The sequence below is a fragment of the Staurois parvus genome, unplaced genomic scaffold, assembly GCF_062004578.1.
Source record: "Staurois parvus isolate SC_StPar_1 unplaced genomic scaffold, SC_StPar_1.0 ptg000097l, whole genome shotgun sequence".
Lineage (NCBI taxonomy): Eukaryota > Metazoa > Chordata > Amphibia > Anura > Ranidae > Staurois > Staurois parvus.
Window position 1 is genome coordinate 4,201,782 of NW_028317893.1, and position 21,591 is coordinate 4,223,372.

The following is a 21,591-nucleotide window of genomic DNA, read 5'->3' on the forward strand; positions in this document are numbered from 1 at the left end:
CACAATGTATGTAGATCACCTGTCTTATCCGTTACAAACAGCAATTTCTAAATAAATTAATTATGTGGAAGTTACTTTTTCAATTAAAGCTTGGTTTTCTGATGATTCTTATTATGGACAATAAGCAATCCACTGAAGTGAATTTAAATGATATAATGTACAGTGACCACTTCAACTTTTTCTAGAAAAAAGCTGAAATCTGGGTGATAACTACATTTTCCTTTACACAGGTGTTTATCTATGGGTTTTTTTTTATCTTGTATATATGACACTGTTAAATTGACAAATACTATATAAAGATCACAAAGAACCCCACAAATAAATATTGCAGATAAGCTGGTTATATTGCATAGATCTATTATAATTAAAGAAACATTTCAACTTTTGCTGGGCAAACTAAAGCAACATGTTATTCAGTGTCTCCATAGGCCTCATGTGTACAATATGGATGATAATGTATTCACAAGAATTCAGCGTTCCAACATTTTGGTTGTTATTTTAGAGTGTGGCTATTTTTTTCTCCATACTACATTTAATTTGGCATTAAAAAAAATAGTGCAGTATGTATATCTGGTCTAGAAAATATGAAATACATTTAGTGTGCTTTCAAATTTTATAGTGAACGTTTAGTAGTGGTCTTAAGCAATTATAGATTGAATTTCTCAAAATATGGAACTGAGTCATTGAACTATAAAAGGCTGAAAAGCTCTGTAGAGGCTCTCCGATTACAAGGAATGTCAAACACATTACATAGTTATTCTTAATTATTTAAAGCAATCTTAATTTTAAAACAATTTTCTTATTTTTTAATGGTTTCAGTTTCTTGCTACTTTATATTATACTGAAAAAAAAAACTATAAATGAAATGTAAAACAAAAAAAATGCCCAGGGTTCCTGATATATTACAGTCTTTTAGATTTGTGATATTTAAAATACATTGAATTTCCCCAAAGCCCTGCTAGCTGAAAATATTGGACCTAGTTAAAAGGAGGCAATAACTGTCTGATTCTCCTCCAGACAGTTCTGAATTATATGACAGCTGCTATTTCTTACACATAATGAGCAATCTCCACAAAGTCTGAGATGTATTTTGCTTCTATAACTAAATTTGCCATGTACAAAATTACTTACTTAAATTATGAAGCAGAGATGTTCTTGAACACAGTCTTACTTTTTAGTACCACTGTTGCCTAAATATCTTCGCATACCATACTGGTACATATTATTGTATTACAGCTAAAATTGAGTTGATCCTAAAATTTGGTTGACTTTTAATTCTGAACAAATTTTATGAATTCAGATGTTCCAAGCCAAATCTGAATTTCATTGTTTGGATTCCCAAAATACCTCTGAGAGAAAGACACCAAAGACTGTTGCAAATGCAGTTTCTGCTTTATATCTTCCACCAGCTCCCAAGTTGTTTTTTATCCCATCAACTTGTCAGGAGGGCTGCCAACCATTCTGCACAATTTACATATTTGGATTCTGATTAAAATCAGTGGGACTTACTGTTTAGACCACAACTGATCAAACTTTTCAAAAGTGTGTTTACCTCTACACAAAAATATGCTTAGATATAAAGGATAGAACAGAATAAATTTCTTGATATGTGTTTATATTGCACAATTTGTGTGCTCATTTTTTACATATTTCTCAACAGCCCTCGGAACTATGTCAGCATTTTGTAACCTCTACCTACAATTGCCAGCAGCTCCTGATTTGAAGTCATGAAAATGTACCTGGAGAATTGTGTCCTTAGAATTGTCCTTTATATAGAATTGTCAAAAGCACAATAAAAGTCCACAGACACATTTTAAATTAATATTTGTAGAAGACGAGCGCTTTAAATGCAAAAAGGGCATGTTAAAAAGTGTTTCCCAAACATTTGTAAGTGGTGCACAACGATTTCAAGTTTTGTATCATGCCATAGATCCTGTACTATTACATTTTCTCATTTGCTGCCAATTTGCATCACTGTAAGGGTTCATGTTAATAAGCATTCTAGTGAAATGCTGTAGTGTATGAATGGAAAATGCATTTGACATGAAAAGACTTTGTTTGGCCTGCTTCGTCTGCAGTTCAAATGCACTTTAGAACAAAAACACAGTACAATGCACAAGAGGTCAAACACAGCCTCTGAACTGCCATGTGTACTGCTCAATTAAAGCCAATGGGATTTTGTTGATCTAATTTCACATGCATTCCCTATGCACTTCAAACACAGAAAAACAATGCTGATCAATATAAACCCTAAAGATGCCTTTTCTGTTCTGTTTTCCCCCTCTCAGTCACATTTACAAACACATCAAAAGGATGTATCATTTTTCTTGCACTTTGTTCTTAATCTCTGTAATCCAGTAAGTGTCTGATAGCTGCACTGTCCTCTCCAAAATAACCTTCCCTGTCTTCCCAGTTGTCAATCTCTTTCCAACACTCTGAACATAGGATTGTATTTACAGTTCAAAGAATCTACTTTAAATACAGTTAAGGTGTGGTTTAGATACATGATTTTTTGAAAGGAGGTGGAAATGTTGTTAGGACATCTTTTACCCATGTCTCCTAATATAGCTTACTGATATTTCAGAATTCCATAAATGCTTTGGTCAGTTGTACATGCTTCCTTGACATTGGGTGTTTTCTATCTATGACTGTTACCGAACTTTCGATATGTGGACATTCATTACTTAATGATAAATTTGATATAAAATCTTATGTCTCGTTGCAGCTACATGATCATTCAAGGCTAAGTACAGGGACACATTTGCAATAAATTACTCATGGGTTAGAGCCTACAGCAGCAAGGTAAGATTAATCAACACTAAAGCATGGTATGTACAATTTGTATTCTCATTTTTTATTGTCTTTTACTTTCTCTGGTTATCTTCGGATGTTTGTCTAAATCCAAAAGATTAATTCAGTAGGGAATGGTGTAAAGGCTGTAAATAATTACATGACGTTGGCTAGGTTGTAGATTGCACAGCACAACTGTAATTTGCTTCCAGTAGTAATTCTTGACCTATGCTTCAAATTACACAATACTTTATGTGCAAAAAAGAGATAGGTATTATGAACAGGATTTAGATGCCTAGGACAATGTGAAATATAAATAGAATGCTGGCTATATGCATAAAGTCATCTTTTGAGGTACTATATGTATATGTTTAAATTACAAATTGTTCTATAGTAATCCCTATAGTTCTTCAAGGACTGTACTATAGAGTTTATATTTTTCATTAAAAAAATTACCTGGACATGCTGTCATGAGAAGCAGCAGAATCTGCACTGTCCATTCTTTTACTGGAGATTTTGCCATTAGTTGCATGTGATGATGTGGGATCAGGCTCATCATCATCTCTGTCTAGTCCTGACTCCCTTGAAAGTGTCATCATGATGTGGTTTTGATAATACATGTGAATGCTTTCCCGGGTGGGAACATTGCCCTAAAAGGTAATGTATTTATTTATTACAAGTTTAGTATTGGGAAAGAACTGCTTTCGCAAATAAAATAATAACCGTTGTGTATGATAAATACATATACATTTTTAAACATTTGGTGCTGGAATAGTGTGCTCACAAGCAGGGAAATTAATTAGGATTGATGTACCAGAGTAAAGATTTTAAACTTTGCAAAAATAATGTTCACTGTACTTGGTATATAATATGAAGCTCAGTTCACTTCAGTAAAAAAAAATATATATTTTTACTTTCCCTCAAACATAATTGAGTATTCAACGCAGAGAAATTGATTACAAAAGTGGAGTTACTTTTTAATGAACTAGTGAATATTAGTTTTGCTATGTGAACATCATTTTCTCTAGTAAATTATCCTCAATGAATCTAAATACTTGTGAGACTGTTACTTGGCAAAAGTGAACATTCAAATTGAATTCACACATAATGTGGTCTACTTCATTGTAAAATGCCTGTCACCGCAAGGACACACAGAAAACAATTGTTTTCTGTGTGTCCCATTCACACAGCAACGCATCCTGCTGCCATAAAATGCAGAATCGCATGGCACTGTACAGCAGTGCATCATGAATGAAGTCTTTTGAACACGTCAAATAAAGTTTCTACAAAAAAAAAGAGTCATGTGTGATGCACTGAATCATGCTCCACACTGCCACCTACCACATTCGGAAAGGGACAGCTGCCAGAGAGGTAAGGCGCTTGGCAGCTCTCCATTCTTGTGAATTCTTCCTCATGTTACTAAGTGAACAGCCTCTACTAATTTAGTAATTGATTACTGATTACCTTTTTAATCTCCCTTGTCAGCATACAACGCTCTATCCTTAGTACTGTGGAGATATCAATGTGCCCTCGTGAAATTGAGTTGAGCCAGGCAGTAAAGCTATCAAGTGAGGCAAGGAAAAGGACCCATGTAAACTTCAAAATGTTGAATATCCTTTTAATGATGTTATCTGCAAGTCAAGATAAAGCACGATTTTAAAAGATTAAGAATAATACCTGGAAAATATGTTAAGAATGTTGTAATCCCAAAAGCTCTACTTTGCACACATCTTGAAAGCCAAAGGGGTCTGTTAATTTATCAGTATAGTCTGTGAAATATAATTACACTAAAAGAATTTTCACCTTTAATTTGCCTTTTTTTAAACTTATCTTTCTTTCTTTCATGCTAGTATATCAGCAGAGACCTGCACCAACGTTTCTGTTCACTGCGGTCTTGAAAATATACAGCAGATCAGAAAATGTAATGGCTATTTTCAGAAATATTTATACAGTGTTTTGAAAAGGTATTCATACCCCTTGAAATTTTCCACATTTTGTCATGTTACAGCCAAAAATGTAAATGTATTTTATTGGGATTTTATGTGATAGAATAACACAAAGTGGCACATAATTGTGAAGTGGAAGGAAAATGATAAATGTTCTTCAAAATTTTTTACAAATAAATATCTGAAAAGTGTGGTGTGCATTTGTATTCAGCCCCCTTGAGTCAATACTTTGTAGAACCACCTTTCGCTGCAATTACAGCTGCAAGTCTTTTTGGGGATGTCTCTATCAGCTTTGCACATCTAGAGAGTGAAATGTTTGCCCAATCTTCTTTGCAAAATAGCTCAAGCTCTGTCAGATTGGATGGGGAGCATCTGTGAACAGCAATGTTCAAGTCTTGCCACAGATTCTCAATTGGATTTAGGTCTGGGCTTTAACTGGGTTATTCTAACACATGAATATGCTTTGATCTAAACCCTTCCATTGTAGCTCTGGCTGTATGTTTAGGGTCGTCATCCTGCTGGAAGGTGAACCTCCACCCCAGTCTCAAGTCTTTTGCAGACTCGAACAGGTTTTCTTCTAAGATTGTCCTGTATTTGGCTCCATCCATCTTCCTATAAACTCTGACCAGCTTCCCTGTCCTTGCTGAAGAAAAGCATCCCCACAACATGATGCTGCCATCACCATGTTTTATGGTGGGTATGGTGTGTTCAGGATGATGTGCAGTGTTAGTTTTCCACCACACATAGCGTTTTCCTTTTAGGTCAAAAAGTTAAATTTTTGTCTCATCTGACCAGAGCACCTTCTTCCACATGTTTGCTGCATCTCCCACATGGCTTCTCACAAACTGCAAACAGGACTACTTATGGCTTTCTTTTAACAATGACTTTCTTCTTGCCACTCTTCCATAAAGGCCATATTTGTGGAGTTCACAACCAAGAGTTGTTCTGTGGACAGATTTTCCCACCTGAACTGTGGATCTCTGCAGCTCCTCTAGTTATCATGGGCCTCTTGGTTGCTTCTCTGATTAATGCTCTCCTTGCCAGACCTGTCAGTTTAGGTGGAAAGCTATGTCTTGGTAGGTTTGCAGTTGTGCCATACTCTTCCATTTTCAGATGATGGTTTGAACAGTACTCTGTGAGATGTTCAAAGCTTGGGATATATTTTTAGAACCTAATCCTGCCACAACTTTATCCCTGAACTGTCTGGTTTGCTGTGTTCCTTGGCCTTCATGATGCTGTTTGTTCATTAATGTTCTCTAACAAATCTCTGAGGGCTTCACAGAAAAGCTGTACTTATACTGAGATTAAATTACACACAGGTGGACTCTATTTACTAATTAAGTAACTTCTGAAGGCAACTGGTTCCACTAGATTTTAATTAGGGGTCTTCAATAGACATTAAATTTTAAAAGGACTAGAAGAAAACACAAATTAAATAAAATTAATTGATAGCCAAAATTTAAATTTATAACCAACCCCCCTGCCAGTTTAATTTTTGCTTTTTATGTACCAATGGGGAAAATCCAAACTTTCAGATATTTATTGTAAAAAATTTTGAAAACCATTTATAGTTTTCCTTCCACTTCACAACTATGTGCCACTTTGCATTGGTCTATCACATGAAATCCCAGTAAAATCCACTTACGTTTTGGTTGTAACATGACAAACGTGGAAAATTTCAAGGGGTATGAATACTTTTTCGAGGCACTGTATATCAGAGAAAGGAGACGTATGATAAGCCTTCTAGTTACATGTCAGGTTGTCATTTTTCACTTGTGTATATTGTTTGTCGTTACTGCAAATACATAATTACTGTAGATTTATTCCCGCTTAGTCAGGTGATCTATCTCTGACATGCTGAATAGTCAGTATCACTATTTCAAATTTAGCATTGCTGCTTTCTGTTTCAACCCTTTGTCCAGCGGATACCCCTATTCATTGTCCTTTATGTCCAAGTGACATAGGAAACTGAAAAACTGTACTAGTAAATTGGTAACAGGCTATCCCAAGTGGTAGGGATTTGTGAATAACAAGGCTGGCTGAACAGAATTGCAATATAGTTCCCCTATAAGTACTTTACATGTGTATTTAACTGTTTACTTTGGGTTCTAAAGGCTTTAAAGCTCTCAGCTCATTCTGATATTTTACCAAGCTGAAATATTGTGTTTTATTATCATCAACTAGGTGTATTATCAATGAACATCAGTAAACCTAAATTAACTAGTTTAATCCATATAGAAAAAAAGACCCAGATAAGGGTTTGTTACTTAAGATTAGAATCTGGGAAAGCTAAGCATCATTTTTACACTGAGGAGTCTAAAGAATGGGTTCACTTTTTCTTGAAAATTAGAAAGGCCCCTTCACACAGCTTTCATAAAGATATATTAACCTAGTTTATCTAATGGCCTAAAGCAGTCCATGCAGAACCACATTTAACACAGAATTTTCTTTGAAATTGTCTAGAACTGACTTTAATTCAAATCCTTAAAGCTGTCTTTGTGTGTGATTGTTTATCCAGTAACCCGCTGCTACATTCTAACATGTGGCTTTTGTGGTATTGCTAAACACACTGACTTTAAGTATTTTTCCTATACGTTTTAGGGTAATGACCTTTGTACTAACCATACTCTTGGAAAGCTACCTAGGATTGCTGCCAAACTTTTAACATTAAGATGCACAAATGCCTATGTGTAAAATATAGTAGTCCTTAAGCATAACTATATATAGCAATGGACAGCAAGTATTACTCATGATTAATAGACAGTAGCAGGAAAAAAAGTCATATTATATTAGTTAAGAACTAACTTAAAGGTCTTTACCTTTGGGGCACTATAAATGTTAGATATATTTAAGTGACTTTGGAGCTAGTCTTTATTACATTTTTGCCTGGAGGCTGTACGATGTAACACACGGAAAGGCAATATGAACTGGGGCTAAACCATAGATCATGTACATGTTTAGGGTGTTGACATGGGCACTAAGAATATGTCACAGTATAAACTCTTCTTATCTTTTCATTAGGTTTGTAAAGAAGAACTCCAAGCATGTTATATTTTTACATTCAGCTTTGAATGTACCTATGTATATGTCATACCTGGCCTGTGTCCCTGGAAATCACTAAGTAGACACTACTACTCTGTTCCGGGTCCTGAGTTGGGCAGCCAGCCAGATAAATTGTGAATACAGGAGGTCAACGGCTCAGCATGGACACCCTTCAGAAAATGCTTTTTCTGAATGAATACAAAGGGTTCTCAGGATTGGACAACATGGAGAAAGCATTTTCTGAATGAAGGGGAAATGGGGAAAGGGGCACTAAAATACCTCTGATCTGCAACGCTACACTGGCATTTTGATCTGGACTGCATGAGTGTATCTTTAGGAATTAATGAGGTTAGAACAAGAATTCATTAACAACATGGGTTTGATAGGCAGAAAATCGTTATGTTTTATTACATAATAATATATAGTTAATATTGGGATGATAATAACTTATAAATGATTAAATAGCAGACTATTCTTTCAGCACCATACATAACTTGGTGTTATAGTCACTATTCTCATCAACCTACCTGGACCATCTGACTTTTTTTTGCCATGTTCTTCTTTATCTTCACATTCTATAATAATGTGACCTGAAAGATACAACATAGTAATGTTTGGTTTGCTTTAATGTATAGTTACTTACTTTAGAGTAAACGTATATTTAAATACATTTTGTCATTATTTATCAATTAGAATATAATTTTAAAATATTTTAATATTTACATAATATTCTTTAGAAATTTTATATTTTTATATATGCAAGTAAAAGGGAGATAGATGTAAATAATATTTTCAGTCTGTGTTATTTTTTTTATAAAAACTTCTTTTTATGTATAATTTGTAATTAAATAGTTTCATGGGGTAACCATATTTACAAATTAATTTGTTTATTGGGTGTAAATCAACGGCTGGTGCTGATCACATTTAACCATTCACACAAGTGGTTACATGTGATCAGTGCCTCTGATCTAGCCTGGATACAGATGATTTGTGTCCAGGGTCAACAGCTCCGGCCACATATATGCTGGATGCTACTAAGCATCCAGTGTGTATGCATTCAATAGAGTTTTGATGCATACAAATCCATGAGATGATGCATCACATAGGCCAGGGTAAATAAAGCTTCAGTTTTTTTCTTGGGGGAGGGAGCCTATGATTTTTCACACATGCTCACTGATTTCAGAAAATACCCGATAAGCACATTCGATTCAACTAAGCAACCTTTTGACTGGGTGTGGTTAACTGCAGATTAAATGAAGACTTTAGTATAAAGGTAGTAGATTGTAGTAGTACAAGGTCTAAAAAAAATAAGGTTGCTTTGTAACTCTGGTGTATCTAAAAAAGCCTATTTATTGCATTCAATGTGATATGGTGAGCTGTACCTTCTGCAATCCCCTTGCGTCTCATTTCCCTCTGTTTTTCTTCTTTGCTTTCCTTACGCCTTTGTCTCAGGGCAGTTTTAGGATCTGTAATCCAGGCTTGATAAATAAACTAAAACAAACACACTTGTTTTAATGAAATATCAATGTTACATAGGAAATGGATAGTGATATATTGACATGGAAACTGGATGGTCGTTATCTGGATTGGATAATGAATCAAGATATAGGAAGAATGCTTTGGTTTATAAATATTGACGCTATGGAGTTGATTTACTAAAGAAGTACAGCATTTTTACTTTGCAAGTGGATGCTTTGTGAATTAAGTGAAACTCAAGCACTTAAATTATTAAATAATGTGTAAGCATCCTACTTTTTCCTGCCACATGGTTGGGCATTCAAACTTAACACAGCTTCCCCTTATACACTAAGCCATATGAACTTCTATTTTAAAGAACATAATGTACTCCTTTATCAAATCAACCCATTTGGGAGTGTTTGCAATAAAATACTAACTCTACCAACAATACTTACACTGCATGTTCCAGGGAGGGAGATAAAGCAGCAGTGACAAATATACCTATATGTCAGTAACAGCCTAAACCTAAAAACAAAAACTTAATACATTGCAGCTTACTAGTTTCTTAGATGTAGTGACTGCTTTTTGTTCTGGCTTTCCCCCTTTATTTTCACCAGGCGTTCCTAAAAACAACACACTTCCTGTTCCTGAGTAGCTACCCAGGGGCTAAGATTTCTACCCAGGCTGAACTTTGGTCAACTCATATTACATGGGGGTAATACGAATAATTACATGGAGGTGATCAGATATGTAATTTATACAAGAAATATATCATTGTTTTTGCTTTTAGCTCATCTAACAAGAAGAGAAAAAGACAATGTATCATGGCAAGATCAACATATATTTCTTGCTAAAATTTCTCCTGAAAAATTCAAACCAATGCAGTCATCACATCCAAGGACTGGTGGGTTGAAAAATGTTTAATTTTTGTTCCTGGATTTAGTTATACTTTAATTCACTAGGATGCAAATAACAAATCTGTCAGCAAAACATATATTCCCTAACTGAACTTTCTGGGTTGTTTTAGAACAGAACATTTTAACTTAGCAAAGTCAAGGTTCACTCATCTTTGTGAATGAAGTAAATGCAAAATTCACTCAATTATGAACAATACCCCGCAGATGTTTGGATATTCACAGTTAAACGCAGCTTCAATTTATTTCGTAAGCTATGTGAACATTCACTTTGCTATGTAAATTGTACGTCTTTAGTTACTAACTAAATACCAATATGTAGTTACTAAATTTCTAAATGGCTGCTTCCATCATAATTTCCTTATATCATTTTTTGTTTTTTAAAATATTCAGTTTAAAACTAAGCTTGGCAAGCACTACAGATAACGTACTAGTAAGCACCTACAAAAAGTATTTAATTCTTAATACTAGATGGAATAAGTCCTACCAATCCTACATTTATTCCTTAGACATGATCTGCCCAAAGCATCTTGCTTGTTAAAAGTAGTTTTTTTTCTATAAAATAATTTTTGTGTATGTAGTGCGATCACATATTTTGTGTCTATGTTTGTATTTGTGTATCAATAACAGAATTTTTAAAAACTTAGAACAACTCAAAAATACTGCTACAACCTGCACTAGAAAAATAATGGCAGGAATCTAAGTAACATGGCTATACGTTACACAGCTCTTTCTTTTAGAATAGCTTTTTACATGTTAAAGTACAAATTTAGTGATTGATGAAAAAGTAATTGTTTGTTTTTATTTATGCAACTTATTAATGCAAATTAAGTAATATTAGATATAAAACTGTACTTGTAGTGTACAAATGGCAGGAAGTTTACGGACAGAAATTACTGTGACCTTTTATTTGCAAAAGGGACCTAGGAATGAACACTCAAGGACATATTTAATTGATACACATTAGACCTATTTACATAAGCTGCCTTACACTTTTTTTTTACTATATCATAATAACATTGCACTATAGGTATTTTAATAGGAATTTAAAGTGAAGCTGAACATTTGCTGTTGTGGGGAACATTTACAAATGGAAATCTTACCTAAGAAATACCCAGCAAAATATACCTGTTGTCTTGAAGTCCTCCTGAAAAATAGGTTTCCACTTCTTGGGATATAAAGGGGCCTAGGTTCTCCCATTTTCACAGCCTCATATCTGTATATCTGCAGTGTGGGATCTAAGGCAGTACTGCCTCTGTTTGCTGGTCTCAAGAGATTTGAAATGAGATTTCGGAGATGTCACTACTATACTGTTCATAGTTTGCCTTGCTGAAGGCTCTGGCATGGGGAAGCAAAGCTCTGACTTTATCAAGGTAGCCACCCCATATAGAGGTACAGTGCAGAACATGGCATGGTAGGTCATTAATGTGAACAAGATCAGCTACAAGCAACAAATGGATAGTCTGTCATTTGCCCTCTGCTTACTATCACGAGTGATAACCTACATTATGCCACGAGTTGTCATGAATTGCGGTTAGGCAACCCATTCATTTGAAAAGGGCTGCCTAATGCACCAATACACACCAAAAAAGGTGCCTGCAGCATGCAGGCACCACAGCTCACAACACGTGCTTGACAGGTGCTGTGTGCAACACATGTGCATTGAGAAGCTTAATTGGGGTGACACTGAGGTGCTGTTTGTTAAGAAAATGTAAACAGGTTAAAATTGGAATCCATTCACTACAAACCACAATTGAAATATGTTTGATGAAAAGGAACTCCATTTCTTAATGCTTATAGGGAAACCTGCAGTTAACAATAAATTAATTCCTCTTTCCAATACCCTTCTGAAAATACCAGTTGCCTAACTCTCCTTCTGATCCTCTTTCAGAAAATATTAGTTGCCTGACTCTCCTGATCCTCTTTCAGAAAATACTAGTTGCATTGACCTCATGATGGTCCTCTATCTTTACATTTCAGAAAGGTTCATTCAGAATGGTGTCAGACCAGCTGGTGTGTATAATTTGTTCCAGGCCAGTGATTTTGAAACTATCGCAGACAGCCAGGCAATCATTTTCAAAAAAGATCATCAATAGCAGCCTTTATATTTATCTCACAAAATGATTCCTGGAGGTTAAAAAATATAGTTACTTAGTTTTAATAATAATGAATTTCTGTGAATGTAGGTCTAATATGAATCTCCAACCAACTCAACTCACAGGGGGAGATTTACTAAAACTGGTGCACTCGCAATCTGGTGCAGCTGTGCATGGTAGCTAATCAGTTTATAACTTCGGCTTCTTCAATTAGGCTTTGACAATAAAACCTTGAATCTGATTGGTTTCTATGCAGAGCTGCACCAGATTTTGCGCTCTACAGCTTTAGTAAATAACCCCACTGTCTTTGGTTATGGGCATTAGATTTAAGGTTTTGTATTAAAATTTTAGAAGTAAATAGGAAAGTGTGGGTTGTAGACAAACCACACAACTATACAAAATGAAAGAATGAAAATGTACCTTTTAAATTTAATTTGCTTGTATCAGTCATAAACACCTTGCATATGGTGATATAATGTCCCTTTATTTTCTTCCAGAAAACTTCACTTTATACTGAAATATTGTATGTTGTACATTAATTGACTTAGCTATTATCTGGATGTTGTACTTGTAAACATTTCTATGATCTATGTTTATAAAAATGTTTGATGCTGAATCATACCTAAATCACTTGTATCTTAATACAATTCCCTACATGTTTTTCACAGACAAAATAATACATTTCATAAAGGATTAACATAGACAGATTATCATTTGTGCTAACAAATGAAAATGCTGTTAATTGGCATTGCATAAAATGGCAACATGCAAGATACCACAAAAAAGCAAATTAGAGAAATATTGTCATCATGCACTAGTACATGCAACCCCCAAAATGCATGCGCAAAAAGATATAACCAAATAGGGGTCTCAGAGAAGCTGGAGATTATATTTTTAAACAGATTTTATATAAGGACAATGAACACAATTTTCAGATAACAGCTTTGTAAGTTGTTTTCCCATTAAAGATAAGGAAATGGTTGTTCCTACCCATGAAAGTCTTCTGAAGAATAAGTACTCAACCTAACTTGCCTAAACAATGTTTTAAAAATATTTTTGGAAATGCTATTTTTGAAATAACAGTATGACATCTGTTTTGTACACTACTGATTCAAATCAGTTGTCAAATGCACAGTATTTTATCAGACCTAAAACATAAGTAAATACAACAGACCTAAGACACAAATTGTTATATATCAGTTTCAGGAGCATATGAACACATTGGAAATCAACCTGTTAATATGAAAGTGAGAGTTTACAGTAGAATGTTCAAGGGGGGCACAACTCTTTGGCCCCACCTTTATGGGTCTGCAGCCGCCCTCCATTCTCATTTAGGTGTTTTTAGGGTTATTTAATGTGTAATAACAGACATGGTCATTTTTGTTAAGCTGTCCCTTTAAGAAAAATGGAATATTGGCTGTGTGAAAATTCCAACCAATGGAAATTCTTGGAAATTGCTGGAAGGTCTGGGATCATATATAACGAATGGAGGGAAAGGAATTTCTTCACACTGGACCTGCTGTTCCAAAAGAGTTCTCACCCTCTTGCCCGTCGCAGGTACTTTATGAGGTTAGCTGCCACCTTGGATTCCAAGGGGGGCATTGTTGTAATTGCTGTAAACTTATGCTTGGGTTCTAAAACTGAGCTAATGGTTTTGTTATTTATTGAAACATAGGATGATTTACAATAGAATAATCTTTTGGTGCATTTATTGTCTAATTCCAAATAAACCAATAAAGTGCTGCGGTCTTTTTAATGCCATTAATGTGTTTGGTCTTTTGCTTATTTATTATATATATTTGTTAATGTTTGCAGGGTTGTGGCCTGCAGTCCCATAGCTGGCCTCTTTTCCTTTAATGCTAAATCTGAAATGGCTAATAAAATGAACCCGAGGTTAACTCTTTGCATTACAGTTTAGTAAATTGAGCCAACTTTAACTTGATGGATGTTACCTCAGTTTACATTTCAGTACATCAGACACTTGAGTACTGTATCAAATTGTTGGCTCCATTCATTCCCCATCAAATCTAAAAAACACCATGGAAAGGTCTGGTATAGAACAGGAAGCTGAGTACAGTCCTGACATAACATGTCTGTCATTTTTAGATACCCACAAGAGTAAAAGCTGATGCAGGGCTTATACCTGATGGTCTATCCACAGAGTATGCAATGTCACAAATGCATGATTCACTCTGATACTTGCATGTATATCTGTCAACTATGCAAGGAAACATGCCATTCACAAATCAAGGAAATCAGGATTCATCAGTTGCATAATTCCAATAAAGTTCCAATAAACAAACCTGCATTTGTATATTCGTGTAATAAAAAAACTGAATGATGTTAGAAATGTCTCATAGTGATGTAATTATGTAACTAACAGTGCCTTTGCCCATTGACACAAGCCCTTACAAGTGTCTTGGCAATTAATCTTCTATTTGACATTAGGAATTGAAAGTATATTACTTCATTGGCCATCACAAAATTAGTAATATACCATGAACTGGCCATCCAGGACTGGCCAATATTTTTTACACTGGAACACTAGGACTCGGTGCTCATTTTTATTATATACTGTAGTTGATTAACTTTTGGGTTTGGCATTTTCCAAGCATCGTTAAATAACACAGCATTGACCAGAAAAATAGAAAACGTTTGCAAAAATGCTGCCAGCTTTGTCTTTGCCAATTGGTAAAAGCCACCCACTCAACATAGGTAACATTCTTATGAATCATCAATATCTGAGGGATGCAATTCTTTATACCAAAACAAAGATATTTTAATAGTTCTTTTAAAATATTATTGATTGGTGTACATACTGTATGGGGAGGTTATCCACACCAAGCACATTTAACAACACCTAACACCAGACTTTCCCTGGTGGTTTGCACCACTCATGTACCACAGAAGCTGTCAGCAATCTTACATCTGAGTAATGTACACACCTTAACTATATGGTATAACAGCCTGTTGTTTGAAAAAATCAACAATATTAATTAAGCAAGACTGCCTAATTTAACATTAGTCTTACCAGCTTTCTGAGAAGAATGTAGAAAAAACTATCTACCCTTGAGGATGCATGCATGATGCTACAATTAATCAACAATAAATATGAAATCATGGAAAGAGAGCAATGCTTACATTTGCATTTCCCCAGCAACAACACTGAATAAAAGGCATGTATTTTGAAAAATATATTGGCAGAGGACTAAATAAATCGTAAGATTATCAAATTGTAGTCAGCATTCCAAAATTTGTTTACATACATGCCCAGAAAATGCATATGGAGAAAGTACAAATGAGGCATTTGAGAGGGTATAGACACTAACACGCTACTCCTACAGCACAGTTTGTACATACTATTGAGATTCCTGATGTATACCTTTGCAGCTCTGATTAAATACTGAAGAATTGTTTTAGGCAGTTTAATGACAGACTTTGGCAAGGCTAAAATGGCTGAAGCAAATTTTCCAATAGCTCTCTAAAAGAAGGACAAAGCAATAGGAATTAGTAGAAAACAATGAACATTAATGATAATGACTAAATCTTAAACCACATAGAAAAGCACATTGACAGCAAGCTTAACATTAGTTGTGAGCACATATTATTGACTGTATATATGATGTGTGTGTTTGAACGTAAGCAGAAGTTATTTGTGATAAAGTTGGTAAAACATCATGCATGGGGGTGCCAGTTCAACAAAATGTATTTTACCTGTGCTGTATTTATTTATTGAGCAGTTATTGAAATGCAAATTCTTTTACCTGCTCACAGGTGTATCCTTTTAGAACTTTTAGGTATATCAACAACCAAACCTAACCCCAGCCTAAACTCTAATACTACTTACCCTTATTCTGCTGCACACTCCCCTTGAAAGCAAGCAGCACCGAGATCATCAGTCACAGTACTGAGTGATGACAAGTTCTTACTATTTATTGAGTTGACTTTAATTTATTGGCTAGGACATAATCTCTGAATACCTTTAGTAAATATGTTACTATGATTGCATTTCTTCCTTCCATGATTACTAGCTAAAAGCCTATATGTAAAGTTTTCAATTTTTGCCACCCATTTCAGAGCAGTTTAAGCATGTTCTGCTATATTTTCTGCAATAGGAGCATATAAATATAAATCAACAGAGCACATTTTTCACAAAGTTAATGGAAAATACATAACAGCTTATGCTTGTGAATTTTAAAAACAAACTAAAAGGCTCAACAGACAAAATATATTTAGTAAAAGTTTTAAGAGTTTGAACAATCATTGCCTTTAAGCTATTCGTGCTAGAAAACCCATTTAGGTGAGATATCCTAATATTATTTCAACTTCTTCTATACACAATTGCCATATAAATTATTACCCTGAAGGAAAAAAACTGGCATTAACTTATCAGTTTAATAAAATGTATCACAGATTAAGCAAATTAAAGCAATGCCAAAATTTGCCTCTTCACTTTCTTATTTCCTGTTTTACTGAAAAATAAAGCTTGATTTAAAACTTTCATTTTTCAGAATTTCTCCCAGTAAAAGTGAAGACAGGCTTATACCAAAAACACCTTTCTCACAATGAAGGGTTTTGTCAATGCTATGGGCAAGCAGCATTGAAACTGAATGAATCGAGTGTTCATTTCAGCAGTAAACATATAAAAACAGAACCAGACACTCTATGTACAAAATTATACAAGCGTTCCCTTATAGAAAATGTGCTAATCGTGCACAATGCTTACACTTCCTGCTTTAAACCTACCTGGAAAGCAGATTTCCTCCTTGGTTCATCCTCATCTTTATTGTCATCGTCTTCTTCCTCTTCACTGTCCGTCTCAAATAAATAATAATCACCGCTTCTGACCACTAAGCAAGATAAAGTAGTTACTCATCTCTTGATCATTTACAAAAGTCTGATAGTCTCAAGAAGTGATAACGTAACACAATGTACACACTGCAATCAGGGAGCAGAAAAGGTCAGTGGCTGCGTTAATGGTAAACTGCTGAAAAGTGTTTTTGTATGAGTACCTAAGCCGGCCATAGATGGTTCGAATCCTGGCCGGTTCAGCAGGGACCAGATTGAACCATCTATGGGCAGGATGATTGTACCCAATTTGATTGTTGTATGACTTGGATACAACCAGCATGTCGAATTTGTACATGCAATTATTGCCAATGGCTATAGCCACTAGAAACAATCTCTGTGTTTTCCCAGAAGGGACAGCTCCTCATGCCCCCAGCTGGAGAACACAATAGCTCCTTGAGAGGGATTTCCCTATCAACACTGACTGTGTTGATGGGGGAATTGAGCAATCTTCTTTCCTGCAACCCACGGCCTGCTTAAGCTTTAGAGGACCGTAATCCCCAGCAGTTTTGTAAGAGTATATATTTACCTGTCCCTGCTCCATTGAGATCTTCGGTGTGCAGCCTGCTAGACTTCAATATCTTCCTCCTCCTGCCCATACATGTTGTGGACTCCATTATTTGCAATAAAATGCCTATACCCTGCCATAAAGCATGACAGGTACATTTTTTGCTCTTACAGAGGGAATTTAGACCCACTAAAGGTGGGGACACGATATCCCTTAAAAATGATATGTATGTATTTTAGAGCATGGAAAATCTTTGTGAAAATCTTTCTTTGTGTAATGAAATAAGCTTTAAATGCTACAATAAAATGAAAACAAATGCACAGACATTAACAAATGTAATTAACTCTATGTAATTCTGAGGTGTTTTTTCACAGTGTTGATCCGGTGATTGTTCCTAGAGGTCCTTCTACACATTTACTATAGTATGATGTTTGAAAAGAGCCTTTTTATTTCTTAGCCTGTGCCTATAAATTCTCTAAAATCGAATGACTAGTACTTACTGAAAACTGAGTCACATAAATGCTTCTCTTATGTTTATATACAGTACATAAGCTTGTCAACATAATGACAGTTGTTAATCTGAGATAGTGATTAAACCACATCTAGTTAAGATTTCTATGACCAAATTAATATCTACAGACTTTGGATGGCAGAAGTTCATGCATGATCCAGCCACTGAATAACCTTTTGAATGAAAGATGATTGAACAAACATGCAGATGCATTTGAAGCACTCTACAGTTATTCCTGATGCTGGCCTATTTCAGGGAAAACAATAAAAAAACAAAAAAAATCCAACCTGCCTTGTCAACTTTGCCCCCAAGAAGGCTCAGGAAGGCATTAAAGTTTCCCATTCCCTATACCTGATGCAAACATTCTCTTATATCTATAAGTAACTTGATGGTTCATATACAGGAACCAACTTGTTTTGAATCTCTCCTACATCAGGGGGTGTAAAGAACCCATCAACAAAATATACTATAGCATACAATCCTTTAGGTGTTGCAGGTACTTCCCTTGCCCTAATGCAGAGTATAGAGAAAAAATGCTTTGGTAAAAGTTCATATGCATTGTACTGTTTGATATGAGATGGCACATGGCATAAATACAGAACTGATACCCATTTTCAGCAAATAAGTGGTCAAAAGGTGACATCAGGTGAATGTAGTGAGAGCACAGTGTACTTTTCCTGTTCACATGTAAAGCACTGCTGCTATCCTCAAATGTCAGATTAAATGCTCATACTCCTCCATAATTAAGGAATGATTATCCCCCTTCTCCGCCAATATCATGTCAGAGCATTTGAGAAAAATATTGGTATATGAGTTACTCACATGAAAACTTCCATTAGGATTTGAACAATTTTGGGTATATGCTAACAGACAAAACCATTTGCCACCTTATTCATTGTGGCCTTACTAATCTCCTTTGGTAAAATCCCAGCTTTTCCCAACCTCAGCATGGTCAGAACTCTCACATGGCTTTTGGACTAACAATAGTGTCAACTATCCCCTACTGTATTCTCCATTTCTGTAAGGTGAATTATTATGAGTCTACAAGATATCTGAGAAGCTCTTTGATTACTTATTCAGCTGGCTTATATTCAAAACTGATATTTTCATTTAGGTGGATTTAGACTTTAATCAGCACTTTAACTTCATAACAATTGGGAGAGAAAACAAGAACATCAGCCAATAAGTTGTAAACATCTATAAGTTAAAATAAAAGCTTAAGATAATATCTTAAAGTGCAAACAAAGAAATGCAGACTGCAGAGTAAATGTCTAAGCATCAATTAGTGCCTGTTAGTTAAGAAAGACCATTTACGCCTCCATGTTAATGTTAATGTTATTATGTTGAAAACCTTATATCCTTGAGCAGAACATTTTTTTTTATTATACTTTGTATTTTTTATCAAGCCTAAGGAAACATACACACAGCAAAATGAAAGATGACCAGCAATATGTGAAGGCAGCCGCACCATTATTTTCTACATAGAAAGAATGTGTTAAGCAAGGACTTAAGCTTAACACCCAGATGACAGTTACCGTGATAAAAATGAAGAGAAACCAATGATGAATGTTTATTTTGCCCTCATTATTTATCATCCATTAAACAGAAATCTAACTGTATGTAATTTTTTTCTATTCCTAAAATAATTTTACTTTTGGTGAGTTTAAATTATTGTCTCGTACCTCCTTCAACTTCTTTCCCTGCATTCTCCTTTAGAATCAGTATAATAAATACTGTTTATTAATATGTCTATTTCATTAATGATTTCTTAAAATTCATGAAATGGGCTGACATGCACCAATTAAAACAGGTCTGTTTCCCATATGAGCCAGCTTGTAAATTGATAGATTTATTTTAGTAACCCTTTTCAGTCTATATAAAAAAATATTCAAAAATGCATTTAGAATTTTGCCAAGATAAGACAATATTAACACTAAATTCACTTGAAGGTAATTTTCTCCTAGGGAACTTAACAAATCTGATCTATCTGTGATATAAAATTATGGCTACAAATTGTAGGATAACATATCTAAATGAATCACTATGTGACTTTGCCAGACATATTTATCCTGTGTATACAGCTCATGGGTCATGTATTAGGTTTCACGCTACCAGGATTTCTGGTAAGTATAAAAATAAGTCCTGCTTACAGTAATAACTGTAGGGGTTCTTGTACAAGCAGCAGTAGTCTATACCAAACAGACCCATTACAAATACTAACATCTGCTCAGTCAAACCACAGAACTCATTTTAGAAAGTTGACTTGTTTATTAGGAATTAAGTAGTTTCAACATTCAAAATTTCCAGAGATGGTTTAAAATGAACCATGGCCACACAAAGAAATATTATATAGATGTTAGAGCATAAAAACTCTATTTGTGATTTAGGAACTTCCTTTAAATGAATGGTATATTGGCCACTACAATAAAAATCACATGTCTGTAATTTATTACTTGGGACATGGCATGACCAAGAAGCATTAGTGCAATTAATAGTATAGCGTAGGCTAATATTATACTCTCTTATTGGTGAAATGTAAATGTTTAATATAATAATGAGGGCAAACGACAGCAATACATTGCAGAGGGGAGCTGTTCATTTGGGCAATAACATTAAACATTAGGCCTGGGGATGGTCAGCTTCTGGATAGCAATGGGCACTATTATCAAGGCCAGACAGAAGAACACTTTTAATAAGCAGGATAACAAAGTAATGGCTATAAGTGCCAGGGCTTTGGATCTAAAATGGATTTACAGAATGGTATTATAAACAGTGGCTTATATCAGTGGTGCCAAAATAACTAATGCCATAATCATTGCTACCCAAAAGGACAGTACCCAAATATTACAAAGCCTATCCAAACCGTAATCTGAATGCTCAAATGACTCATACTCATTGCGGAACTACTGAGGATATATTCTCACGATACATGTAAATGAAATATTAATAAGAGAAATATTCACCATGTCAGTGGATCTGTTGTAGAGCATGTATTTGAATAAGACCCTTATTAATAAACTTAGGAAGACGTTTCTTACCAATGTAAAGCATAAATGTGACATATACCATTGTGATAGTTTATGCAAAAGAACCAACAAAGCATGCTAAATGGAAAATATGCTATGTACAACACAGCAGAATCCTGGCAGTATATGTCCAAATACACTTCACAGCATTCATACGTTTAACCCCTTTGTTGCCAGGGAACTAAACTGCTGATTCCATCAGCAGCAATGAGGTTATAATATAAACATGTTGGCCTATATTATCGCTATGGTAGCAATATTGACCTAAGCGTTTTAGATACATTATTAAAAGAAATTAAGTTTAACAGAGGGTAATCAGGAAATATAGGCCAACATCATAACGTACAGTCTAAAAATGAGATGGGTCTCAACAATATTGTCAATTTTGTATTTAGGAGAAAGAAACACTGGCATAGTTTGTTTGTAACTCCACAGATTTAGTTTGCAATTAC

The 21,591-nt window shown here is 34.9% G+C and overlaps 1 protein-coding gene across 4 annotated transcripts in view; it reads right to left on the bottom strand.

Moving 5' to 3' along the window:
* PIEZO2 (piezo type mechanosensitive ion channel component 2) overlaps positions 1-21,591 on the bottom strand; it is a 439,610-nt gene that overhangs the window by 44,347 nt on the left and 373,672 nt on the right. For 2 of the 4 annotated variants that reach the window (XM_089671019.1, XM_089671017.1), the window contains exons 32-37: positions 16,993-17,096; positions 15,629-15,727; positions 9,161-9,269; positions 8,306-8,368; positions 4,255-4,421; positions 3,247-3,440 (exon numbers count right to left, since the gene is read on the bottom strand). In XM_089671019.1, the coding sequence (XP_089527145.1) occupies positions 3,247-3,440; positions 4,255-4,421; positions 8,306-8,368; positions 9,161-9,269; positions 15,629-15,727; positions 16,993-17,096 (736 nt within the window). The remainder of the gene's footprint in view (positions 1-3,246; positions 3,441-4,254; positions 4,422-8,305; positions 8,369-9,160; positions 9,270-15,628; positions 15,728-16,992; positions 17,097-21,591) is intronic. The other 2 variants (XM_089671018.1, XM_089671020.1) reach the window with 1 other exon arrangement.